The sequence below is a fragment of the Mercenaria mercenaria genome, chromosome 12 (genome assembly GCF_021730395.1).
Source record: "Mercenaria mercenaria strain notata chromosome 12, MADL_Memer_1, whole genome shotgun sequence".
In the NCBI taxonomy this organism is placed as follows: Eukaryota; Metazoa; Mollusca; class Bivalvia; order Venerida; family Veneridae; genus Mercenaria; species Mercenaria mercenaria.
Window position 1 is genome coordinate 2,897,339 of NC_069372.1, and position 12,189 is coordinate 2,909,527.

The following is a 12,189-nucleotide window of genomic DNA, read 5'->3' on the forward strand; positions in this document are numbered from 1 at the left end:
ATGCAGAGTAGACGACCCTTACTGATTTTGGGGTCACTTGATAAAAGGTCAAGGTCACAGGGGCCTGAACATGGAAAACCGTTTCCAATTCATAACTTGTGAACCACTAGGCCTAGAATGTTGAAACTTAGTGGGATGACTGGACATGCCAAGTAGATGACCCCTACTGCAGCCAACCATCAGTGTCTTTTTGACTTTTGCTCCTGTCCCCTATTGACTTCTTGCCTATACCACTGTGCATTGGGGGAGACATACGCTCTTCTACAAAAGCATCTTCTAGTTTATTTTACATCTTTTGGAAGAACTCCAAGGGTAGTATTACAAACTTCTTAACATTTCAAAAATATCTTTAAAATTATCACCAACAAAAGAAAAACAATTCTGATGCGGGTATTTACCTTGTACATTTCAGTTATTTTTGGCACAAAAATGTTTTGGGCTATGAACTTGAACTTTCAGGATGTTCTTAGTTAACACGAAAGCAACAAGTCCCTGCAAATATTTTGTAGAATTAAAAAAATACGACTTTTTTTTTGTCGAAAAGATTCTTTGATAATGTACATATTCTTTAAAAGATAGTCTGAATATAACTCCCCTGGATACCTATAGAATGATGAATCGGCTATGTATGAAATTTGAAAGAGAAATACTGCAAAACTTATAGAAAGCCCTGTTACAGACAACATGCACAAATTCTTTTTGAGTTTTAATTATGTCCATTTATTGATTTTTAAGTCTTCATCTGCCTTGGACTTTATAATATTCTATCAGGCATATTTAGGGGTCATGTGTCATACTCCACTTCAAACCCTTATATATAAATGCTGTTGCACATTTTGAAATTACAATTTTTATTTCTGAAAAAAAAAAAATCCACTTTTTTTTAAAGAAGCAGTAACAAATTTGTCATCACAGCAAATTTATTACAGTCATTTTTAAATCAATATGTACATATTTAAATAAACAAAACACATATATTTATTTTACATACTTAAACTAAACTCATCTGCATTATACTCAGTCCATGTACAACTGGCAAGATTTGGGCAAGCTGAAAGATTTAATGTAGATTGTCACCTAGCAACAGTAACACCCTTTTTGTCACATAATAATAGTTACATCCAAAGGTCTGTGTACTTTTACACTGCCAACATGTTTTGAAGTATTGACACCATTGTTGTTTGTTTTAATAATGACATCTGTCCTGCTATTCAAAATTTGGAAACTCTGCCCCTCAAAACACAGAATTTATTCCAGTTAACACTAACTATTAATATCAGCAACCATAGTGTTATCTTAGTTGCTGATTGTATATCAGGGGAGCTCACATTTTCATTTTCAATAGGATCAGTCTGTCAAATTCTTTCTGCTTTGTGTAATATGTCATTAATAAAGGTATTCCTCTGAGGTTGGAAGACGAAATAAAATTCTTGCAAAAGTTCGTTCCTGTTACTAAAGCAATCAATATTGTAGGAAATGGCATTTTTTCACTAAATTTCATTTGGGTAGTCCACTTGCAGCATTAAAAGCACAGATATGTTGTAATATATTTAGAAGTAATTTTGATTTGTTTTACATTACAGCAGTTTAGTCTTTACTGTAGAAATAGAAATTAAAGATCAGACATAAAATGCTGGTATTACAATCAGTTAGAGAAGTAGTGCTTGTTCATTTTTAAAAGTTGAAACTTTCTGAATTTAGTGTATATTTATTTTCTCCAAATACAAAAAATCTGTAGCAGCAGTATGTCAACATATATACATTCAGTATGACTAAAAACTGTACATGTCTTACTTTCTGTTTTTGCTATGCTGGCCAGTTTACTTTTCAAATGGCACCGAACTTTCCCCACACCCTTAATAAATGTACCAGCTGTTTGAAGCTCAATTTAAACATTTAGATCCATTTGTAGTCGTAGTTTTCTTGTAATACAATTAACTAAATTTCATTACGAGAAGCACTCGCAATCATACTTCTGTTTGTGTCGCTAACAGTCAATGAATCTATTACCATAACGTTACCATGGTAACGAGAAAACCTTAATCGTGTTTCTTTCTACATCAATCAAAGTCATATTGTACTGTGTGACAAGAAGTTTGTCTGAGTTTGGAGTTAGAACGATCTTGTGTGGGTTGTTCACTCCTTCAACAATAACGTCACCCATGATTTCACCCTCTGTACTCACCATCAGAATATTGTGTGATTTATTTCCCGCCACAAATAGTCGGTTGCCATGCAACGCGATTCCTTTTGGCATTTTGAGACCGTCATAGCGGACTTCCCAGAGTTTTTCACCTTGTGTTGTAAGAGCGATGACAGTTTTCTTGTAACGATCGGTCACATACATACACCCCGCTGTACGGTCAAGAACAATGTATTCTGGGAAAAAGAAGAGGTTATGACCTACATTGTCCTTGCTTATGACCTTCAGCTCGCGCCCGTCACGTGACATCAGCTTCACACATGGTGGAGAGTCATAGCAGCAGACGGCAAGCATATAATTTGAATACGAAACTCCCCAACACTTGGCTCCGGTCTGAATGGCGGCAAGAATCGTAATATCTGACTCTCGCACTTGAAGCAACAAAAATCTCTTCTCTCTTGGCAGTGTTACGGCAATCTCGCTGCTAGAAATGGCGGCGATATCAAATGGCCGAGCCGACAGCACGCGCTCTCCAACCCAACGGTAATCAGGATCGTATACTTTGATCTTACGGTGAGCTTGATCTGCCAGGACAATTCGACCGTCATTAAGAATATCGGCACCAGTAATACAGCAGTTATCTCGGTCCTGGGAATTCCGGACTTTGAAGTATACTTCCAGCTTGCCTTGTGGGATATCGTGCCTCTTTTGCTGCACCGGAACTGGTGTTAAAGAAGGAGAGGGCGGGAAAATTTTGAGATCGTTGTCGATGTTCCTTGTATCTTTCTTCTCACGATTGGTCTTTCTATGGGTACTTAAATCTGGTGATCCATTGGAAGATTCTACAATTCTCTCCTCTGGAATTAGAATTGTGTCTGCACGGACTGTGTATGGAGGCGGAATACGGACTTCTTGGTGGGAAAGAGAAAACTTGCCCATCTCTTTCAGTGTTCCCAGAAACATCTGCAAACTCTTGTCGGGAGAGAAGACTAGAAAAACATCTTTCAGATGCCTCGATACTTCTTTCAAGCTCTTCTCACAAAAGTTGCCTTCGCGTCTAGCCTTGTTGTAAGTGATCAGCACGTCGGCGTCGGTTCCATGTGTCATGGAGTTTTGTAATACTGCACTTGCATTTTTCGTCGTGTTGACAAGATCCTGGGTACGCTCGATTTCTCTTTGAAATTGAACTACTTCACCTTTCTTTAAATCTTCAAGCTCAGCTAAAGCCCGTTCTTCCTGTGCGGAGAGTATATCGTTGATCTGTTGTCGTATATTAGATATCTGCTTCTTCACATTACTGGCGGCATCTTCTATAGTTTGGATGGCGTGTTTTCTGTTGTCAAGGATACGAAGACCCCAGCTGGTTTGATGTTTGAGCTTCTCCATGACCCCTTTAGCCTCATCACGCTGTTTGGAGGCCGCCTCGGAGGAGCTGAGAATACTAGTACATAAGCGATGGAAACCGGTGGCGCACGTGGAGCATATCACCTTCAATAGAAAAAAGGGCGAAGGCTAACTTATAGTCTAGGAACAAACGCGTTTTTACAACCACGGCGATGGGGGAAAGGCCTGAATTCCAAAACGCTGTATCGTAACTTTAACCCTTATCATGCTAGACACTATTGATTCTGTCTTTGCGACCATTGTAGATCATCATCAGCCTGATCCGTGCATTCTGACCAAGATCTGCACTGCCCGCCATTCAGGCAGTATCTTTTTAGTAAACCCCTTTTAACAGTTAATGATACTGTCCAAATTGAAAGATGGACAAGCTCATTATAGAAATTAAGCAGGGTAAGGATTAAAAATTTCACGCTGATGAATGCGAACTTGTAAGTTTACTATAGAATTATCTATACCTGTGCGTGATCCTCGCAGTAGAAATCCAGGAACTTTCCGTCGTGTTCCTGACACGGTGTCCTTAGCAACGTGCTTTTTATAGGTTGAAGTTTGATACTGGCAATGTCTACCAATGTATGGTTCCTGGATATCTTCAGGCTGCTGTGCTGGTTCTCGCAATCCTCACACATAGCCTCGCCGCAGTTCTCGCACCACATGGCCGCCAACGTGGATTCACCGCGTTTATCACAAGGATCACACTTTCTGCCCTCGGACCTCAGTTTTACAGCCTCTATCAGACCAATTATAAACTGGTTCTGTGGCAATGATTCCGCCCAAGAACTTGGTCCTGAAACAATTGCAAGACTTTGTTACTTAATATTTAATAGTGTGTCAGCTGCTATTACACAACGTATCTCTCTTAGATAGTGGGACATGTCGGTCGGTAGTGGGCAGTACTGTTTGACGGGTCGGTCGATAGTTCAGGAACTATATCTAATCATGAAACAGGTCGTTCACAACACCCCTGGCAGAAAATTTTAGAAATTAACAATGTTTACTTTAAGAAATGTCTTATTAATTAAACCATAAAATACCTTGTAAGACGTTTGGCGAATCCACAAACTGGTGACATTTCGGGCAATCAAAACCCTTTGGCACGTGTATTCCTTTTGTATTTGCATCTATGTGATCCGCAACACAGTTCAGACAGAATGTATGTAGGCAAGGGAGAGAACGCGGGTCAACATACTCTTCAGTGCAAATAGGGCATGCCAGAAACTCCTCACTCACGTGACCGTCTTCATCGTGGTTTTCCATTTTGTTCCTCAATTAATGCTGAAGTTAAAACCTGCAGAAGAGAAAATATGCAAATTAGAGAGAAAAAAAGACAGTATGGTCTGCGCTTTTGGCCTTCTGATGGACCGGTTTGTTCGCCTTACAACTTTGAAAACAAAGTACAGTTTTCATTCTGTGACTCGCTGAACTGGATGTACGTTACAGAGATTGATATTTTATTTCTGTTTCATTATTCACGAAAGTCTGTAAAGAAACATTAATTAATTCTTACTTACTCAGTTATTCCAGATATATAAAACTATATAATTCACCATTTTAATTTAGAAACAACATGGCGACCCTCTGTCGTTAGGGAGAGGTATAGAATTTCTTTGTGAAAGTTAAGAAAGCCAATTATATTCCATGTAAAAAATATTGATCTACATATCTATTGTTTTAAAAAATGTTGTTAGTTAACTTTGAAAGTGATACCACTGTCGCCATTGTTTGAGTACATTTTGAATATGGCGGATTAGGATTTTTTATTTATTACTTTATTTGTTACCAGTCTTGTAAGTAAATCATTTGTTTATAAATCTGATTGAAAATAAATTCATCTTGCGAACCCTCGTAATTTTTTAAATCACATATTAACATGCTTTGTATAAGCTTATTGGACTCATAGCACGGCAACGGAACTTACTAGGGGATTTTAGAATTTTTTTCACCCCGACAAGAACTATTTTTTCTAAAATTGTAATCACTATTTTCATTAGCTTGACTGAAAAGGAAGTCAGGAAAAAGGTCATATTTTTTGGCTAAAATATCGTAGCAAGCACACATTGGTTTTGAGAAAATAATCGTGCAGGTAATGTAATAAAGTAGTCCAAATGCATGTTTTCTTTTCCGAGAGATTTTATTTCAATTTGTCTTTGTTTCGTTGTAGATCTGGGATAACAGTGGGTGGGAAATAAGGTCTGATTGTGTCTAAACTCAATCAATATATTTCCGGTCTCGTTATCCACTGCAACATGTAGCACTGGAGCACTACCTTAACCGAATTGCTGATTCCATTCTTATATCTTTTGACTGATTCTCGTACATATATCATCTTAACATACTTGTATAGGTCGTAGGAGTACGGAATTTTATAAGTACTGTCCTATTTTATTTGGGACCTTTTCCATATATTTTAATAAGGGCTAATAGCATAAGCTAGTGTAAAAGAATTCATAGGAAAGCTTAGACGAGGCCGGTCCCTGATCCACTATCTTTAATAAGTAATGGACTTAAAATATGTTTTGTATTTGATCAATTTTGGATCGTTTTTGTTTTGTTAATGGGATCGTTTTCTACTCCCATTCAGATGAGTGATTTTAAACAATTAATTGTTTACTACACACTTTCATTATTCTGATACCTAATATCACGTTGACTTTGGTATATATCAAAAAATGACTAACTGAAGTACTAAATCTTGTCACGGATTGCAAACTTTCCATTTAAACAATCAAATAAAAGAAATAAACTCTTTAACCAAATGCACAGTATTAAGCGGTTTGAGAAAAAATGTATTAAAAAATACACCGAACCCGACAACTCGGACTGCTTAAATCGACATGCTTAGCGAAATATCAATTTTGAAATAATTAGCTCATTGCATCCAGTGGTATAAAATTTAACTTTGCAAACGCCTAAGTTTAAGTACAAACTCAAATTCAAAATATCACAGGAAATGGAAAAGAATGAAAGAAAAGTCTAATAGAATTAAACTAAGCTGTAAGCGCTTTTAACTTTTAAGTGACTATACGGTAGGACATCTAAACAAAATGACTTAAGAACTTACAATGATATACTATAGTACATGGCGATTATGTGTCTCGGGTCGCCAAAACTTCAGTGATCTGTACTTATTAAAGTAATATTGGCATGTTGGTTTATGTCAATTTACTGTTTACGAACTGAAAAACACAACATGTTCCGTTAATTTAATCCGATATGTGTTGATTACAATATTCTAGGTTAACCAAACAGACTCCCGACATGAATACAATCAGTGAAGACTTTTTGACGTGCCCTATATGTAAAGATGACTTTACCGACCCACGTGCGCTGCCCTGTCTTCATGCCTTTTGTAAAACATGTGTGTCCGATCATATCAACAAGTCCACTAAAGGTCAAAGGGCACCAAAGGGTTTTGACTGCCCTGTATGCAAGCGTTACGTTGACGCACCTGATCCACATCAAACTCCAGGCACGTGGGCAGAAAGACTGCCCACCAGCCATCTGATCAATAGTTTGATGGACAACGTTCGTCTGCGAAATGACGTCAGTAAATGCGACCCCTGCTTCCGCCGGAAGGACAAGGTTATTGCCACGAAATGGTGTAAGGAATGCGGAGAAGCACTTTGTGACCAATGCGTTTCATTCCATAAATCGTTGAAATACTCGCATAACCACACTTTGATGGAATTTGAAGAGCTTAGACAGCAGCCAATCAAGAATACTTTACCGAGACCACCATGCCCGCAACATGAAAATACAACTCTTGGTTTCTTTTGCGAGGACCACCAGAAAGTCTGCTGCTCATCGTGTGTTACGGTCGACCATAGAAAATGCTCCCATGTGACTACAAGCGTCGACGCCGCTGCTAAATATAGAAATGAGGTCGACACGCTCACTGAAAAGTTACGACACCAAAATGGCTGGTCAGCAAGAATAATGGAGAACCGACAACATAGCATGAAGCTTCTGGATGACGCGGAAGCTCAGCTGAAAAGTCAGATCATCAGTATCAGACAGCAGTTTGACGAACTCCTGCGCACGCAGGAAAAGCAAATGCTTGACGATCTGAAAGCGATAAAGACAAAAGAAAGGCATAGATACGAAAAGGAAGTTGCAAAATGTGAAGAGATGATTTGCACGACCGGAAATGCTTTAAACATTGTAAAGAACTCACTTCAGCATGGTACCGACTCAGATATCCTTCTTTCTGTGAACAGTGTCAAAAAGGAAGCAAAAAACTGTGACAGAAACTTAGCCGAATTATCCAAAACCTTAACAGACATTTTATTAATATTTACACCTGATCGTATGCTATCGCAAGTCCTTGGTTCACTAAAGGAAATCGGGAAGATAACCTTTAGCCACTCACATGTACACGTGCAGCCGCCATATAATCTTAACGTCCAGAATTCCAGTATTGACTCAGAACCGGAAACAGAGCGCTTGACACCGGAAACACCCATTCAAGAGAAAGAGAGGTCCATCACACACAGGAGAGTTCCAGACGACAGAAAACTCGTTGATGATACTCCGCGTTCATCGAGGATGTCCCAACAATCCAAAACAAGTTCAAGAAGATCACGTCACTCGCCAATGTTGAATACGTCACGCAGTACGGCCATGACTAACTCTAGAAATTCAATATCAAAATTTCTAGAGGACTCTCCGCGCTCGAAGGCATCGAGGAATTCGGATATTTTCCATGCTACCATTGACGCCATTGAGGACGAGAAACCTTCACGCACAAACAGTCGTCTGCTCTCACCCATGACGCCAATGGCTCGTGGTTCAGACCGACGTATTAGCAGCAATCCTGCTTCTCTAGAGTTCTTTTTCAAGGTTAGTGTCGCAAATTTCATTTTCCTATTTACAGAGTTTACAGTGAGCTAACACTTCCCAAGAAATTACCATAAACGTCTTTCTACTTTTACTATGCACTTATTTATTATGACTGCGTAGCTATTATAAGATTTTTAATTCAGAAATTTATGAAGAAAGATATTTTCAGGCACGAACCGCTCAGGATCGCGAAAACTGCATACTGACTGGCGCCACCTATTTGTCAGATGGTCGAATTATTCTGGTAGATCAAATGCTGAGAAAATTGAAATTGTTTGACCAGAACTACCACTGGGTAGGAGAGAAAGTACTTCCGGCCAGACCATACGATATCTGTAATGTCACAGATAATGAAATAGCTGTCACGTTTCCAAGAGAAAAGAAAATACAAGTCTTTTCAGGTAAAAATTCGTCTATTTTTATTTCTGGTGTGATTCGACATTTTCTGCGGCTCCGTGCACCTGCAGTACGGAGAGAAAATATTTTGTTTTGTACTTGTTTTTGAAAAAAAAATGTAATGATACTGATTTGTGAAAGATCTTTTGGAAGCTCAGAACGCAACCAAAGCAGCATAAAAGCTGACTCAATTTGATGAGTATCAAGTTTAGGTACATTGTCTCATAGTCGAAGAATAAATTTCATGACGCTACTGGGAAATGCCATATTATACGTACAAAATGACGCTGTTTTTTTGTAGCATGTTAGTGTCGTCTATTACTACATTTCAGTGCGACAGACGGACTTCCTCCCAACATTTACTATCAATACAGGGGCTAAATGCTGGGGTATAGCTTTTAACGCCTCCTACAAAAGATTTGCTGTCTGCTGTTACACGCAGCCGCCATGTATCAAAATATTCTCAAGGAGTGACGGACGTGAAATCAGATCTTTGTCACGTGACAGAACCGGTGTTGAGCTCTTCTTCTTCCCAGACTACGTTGCTATTGACAATGCAGGTAAACTTTACTTTCTTTTGAGACAAGAATAATGCATTTCACGATGGAATATCAGAGTGCAAAGAAAACGTATTTGAAGGAAGTTTTAGAATAATAAATACATGTTGGTTCTCGTGGGTTTTACATGTATATCAATCTTCGCCCCCTTCATCGTCATATATATTGGTTCTTAACAGAAAGCGGTACAGAAGATGCAAACACCTACCTTCATAATTTCTAGTGTTTTTTTTCCAGTGGTGACAAAATAATAAACTTGCTTTAAAATTTTTGCTTTAGTTTTTTTTTCATTTTCATCAGACGGACTATGTGGAATGGGCATGGTAGGTAACAATAATTGAATGTTTTGTTTCCCTTTAGGGCGCCACCTGTATGTAACGGACAAATACAAGAAGTCTGTGATCGGGATAACGATGGAAGGGGAGAAACGCTGGGAATGTAGCTATCAAGGGCTCAAGAACCCACGTGGGATATGTGCTGTCGGAAACCGTATCTATGTTGCCGGATGCCGTTCTCATACGTAAATGTTAATTAGCTTTTTCACTTATTTATTATTTTATTAATCTCTGAAAAGTACTCTACAAAAAAGTATATTAAAAGAAAACAACATAATTCGAAATATCTAACCTGTTCTAAAGGCTACCTCGAAACTAAGGACACTACAGTAATACGTGTAGCTCCTTATAAAGGCCACGTCCTTTTCATCTCGTTTAGCCATAAATAGTGTAAATTTACCTGTGTTGAGGGACCGCCTGTTCACAAAGAACTTTATTTTGCCAATGGTGGTCGTTACAGACATTTCTTACTGTACCTGACCTTGTTATTTTTTACGTTTCAGCGTTGTATTGTTGAGTACAGACGGTGAGATTATTGGTGACGTCATTATTGAAGGAATATCTTTCCCGAACAAGATATGTCTGAGTCCTCACGCTGATCGTCTGCTGGTTACTCAGTTTCAGGGAACGCTTATTGACATAGAGAGAAACACTGTGAAAATATATAGACTTGATTGATCATTTACTATATGAACACTGAAAATATATAGATTTGATTGATCATTGACTGCGTGAACACTGAAAATATATAGTCTTGAATGATTACTGACCACTTGAACACTGTACAAATATATAGACTTGTTTGATTATTGATTGCATGCACGCTGTAAAAAGAAATAAGACTTGATTGATTGATTATTGACAGCATGATGATGGCTTTAAAACTGATTGATCGATTGATTGGTCAGTCACTCGGTTAATTGATTAATCATATGATTGATTGATTGATTGATTGATTGATTGATTGATTAATCAATCTTATGATGGATTGATTGATCATATGATTGATTAATTATTTGAGTGACTGATTGATCATATGATCGATTGATTATTTGATCATATGATTGATTGATCAGTTGATTGACTGATCATATGATTGATTGATTTTTTACTGAGTGGCTGATTGCCTGATACAATCATTGTGATTGCAAAATTGATTCAAAGACTGATTGAGTGATCGATTAAATTATTGATTGATTGATTGATTGAATGAATTATTGATTAATGAGTCGATCGATTGACTGATTGATTGATTTACTGCAATTGACTGTACTGATGTAACGCCATATGTGATATATTTAAAATATTTGCCAATTTGTTACTTTTGTGCTTTAATTGTATATATGACTGTGATATGTACTGTGCTGAGACGGAAGTCACCTGGATTAAGACATGCTTTATAACACAACATCTCTAACAAATCAATACTGTGAATATTTATATGCAGAGGTTTGATACTCTGAAGGGTTGTTTTACCAAGAAATTGGTCTATATGGAACTGTAAATAAGAAAATACATGTATGTTCTTTAATTAGTTAGTAGGAATTTGCTCTTCAGAGGTTGATGTTAAGAGAGGTTTTACTGTATTTGTTATGTATTGTTTGTTTCTTTAGTTTCAACGGTAACTTGATGAAACATCCCCGCGATGTGTTGTATATCGTAAAGCATTATCTATATCGAACTCCTACGCAGTGATCTCCCTTGCCGCTACGCTCCCAATGAGAGCGTGGGGGCAAGGAAGATCACTGCGTAAGAGTTTGATTCTAAATAGGTAAGCCATTTTCGGTGTGTATGTCAATATTATATAATCAATAATATTTTACTGATTGAGATTAATCGATTTACATATATTTCTTCTTGCAGAATATTTATCGGCTGAAATTCAGAAAACTTTTTTTTCCAAAAAGTTCTTTATCCCCAAACAACCTATTTCCGACCACCTAAGACTTTGTATGATAAAAATCTTTACAAGCCAAATTCATCAGTTGCGACTGTTTCACTGTTTACAGCGGAGACAGAACATGTTAGGAACATATTCTCCTTCAGTTTTTTTTTTACTTGAAAGTTTATATAAATTCCTTTTATGTAGCAGCACCATGTTTTCATGAGGATTTTCTTATTACTAAAAACCTGCATGTTTCCTTGGCTGCTATCTATTCTTACTTAAACCAATGTCCGTATTTATATCTCTTTTGCACTAAATGTATATTCCTTAACCCATGTTTCCTGCCAAAATTGTGAGGCAAACTATAATTAAATTATTTTGACAATGCAATCCTGATGCCTGTCCTTGCAACAGTTTTCTTCATTTTCTAAGCATTTTGAAATATTCAGTGTCAAAAGCTTAGCAGTAATGTAATACATTGTCATCTGTGACAGCTATCAATGTAGCAGATGTGACACCTAGGTTCTATCGACCTATTGTGCACATAATATACTTCCTTAGATAATGCACTAACTATTGCCTGCCATTTATTTTACCCTACCCCCTGTAATCTAGCTGCCAGTTCAGGCAAGT

At 37.6% G+C, this 12,189-nt stretch overlaps 2 protein-coding genes across 4 annotated transcripts; one reads left to right on the forward strand and one right to left on the reverse strand.

The window, feature by feature from the left end:
* Positions 1–1,788: 1,788 nt before the first annotated feature.
* On the reverse strand, positions 1,789–10,209 carry LOC123533942 (E3 ubiquitin-protein ligase TRIM56-like). Of its 2 annotated transcripts, none has more exons than XM_053518981.1 (4): positions 10,072–10,209; positions 4,579–4,832; positions 4,003–4,331; positions 1,789–3,631 (listed from the first exon to the last, which is right to left on the reverse strand). In XM_053518981.1, the coding sequence occupies exons 2-4, from the start codon at positions 4,799–4,801 to the stop codon at positions 2,018–2,020; spliced, it is 2,166 nt and encodes a 721-aa protein (XP_053374956.1). In that variant the 5' UTR covers positions 4,802–4,832; positions 10,072–10,209; the 3' UTR covers positions 1,789–2,017. The 2 variants fall into 2 exon arrangements, with proteins under 2 accessions (XP_053374956.1, XP_045171869.2); XM_045315934.2 differs by lacking the exon at positions 10,072–10,209 and adding an exon at positions 5,056–5,177.
* On the forward strand, positions 4,848–10,493 carry LOC123533941 (tripartite motif-containing protein 2-like). 2 transcript variants are annotated; one of them, XM_045315931.2, is made up of 6 exons: positions 4,848–4,973; positions 6,781–8,383; positions 8,553–8,784; positions 9,112–9,339; positions 9,697–9,856; positions 10,175–10,493. In XM_045315931.2, the coding sequence occupies exons 1-6, from the start codon at positions 4,849–4,851 to the stop codon at positions 10,347–10,349; spliced, it is 2,523 nt and encodes an 840-aa protein (XP_045171866.2). In that variant the 5' UTR covers position 4,848; the 3' UTR covers positions 10,350–10,493. The 2 variants fall into 2 exon arrangements, with proteins under 2 accessions (XP_045171866.2, XP_045171868.2); XM_045315933.2 differs by lacking the exon at positions 4,848–4,973 and adding an exon at positions 5,219–5,331 and having other exon boundaries at positions 10,175–10,484.
* The last annotated feature ends 1,696 nt before the right edge of the window (positions 10,494–12,189 follow it).

Coding starts and splice junctions, on each gene's coding strand:
- LOC123533942 (XM_053518981.1), bottom strand. CDS start 4,801: ATGGAAAACCACGATGAAGACGGTCACGTGAGTGAGGAGTTTCTGGCA. Junction 4,332..4,578: donor TTCGCCAAACGTCTTACAAG/GTATTTTATGGT, acceptor CAATTGTTTCAG/GACCAAGTTCTTGGGCGGAA. Junction 3,632..4,002: donor ACTGCGAGGATCACGCACAG/GTATAGATAATT, acceptor TTTCTATTGAAG/GTGATATGCTCCACGTGCGC.
- LOC123533941 (XM_045315931.2), top strand. CDS start 4,849: ATGCAAATTAGAGAGAAAAAAAGACAGTATGGTCTGCGCTTTTGGCCT. Junction 4,974..6,780: donor TGTGACTCGCTGAACTGGAT/GTACGTTACAGA, acceptor ACAATATTCTAG/GTTAACCAAACAGACTCCCG. Junction 9,857..10,174: donor GCCGGATGCCGTTCTCATAC/GTAAATGTTAAT, acceptor TTTACGTTTCAG/CGTTGTATTGTTGAGTACAG.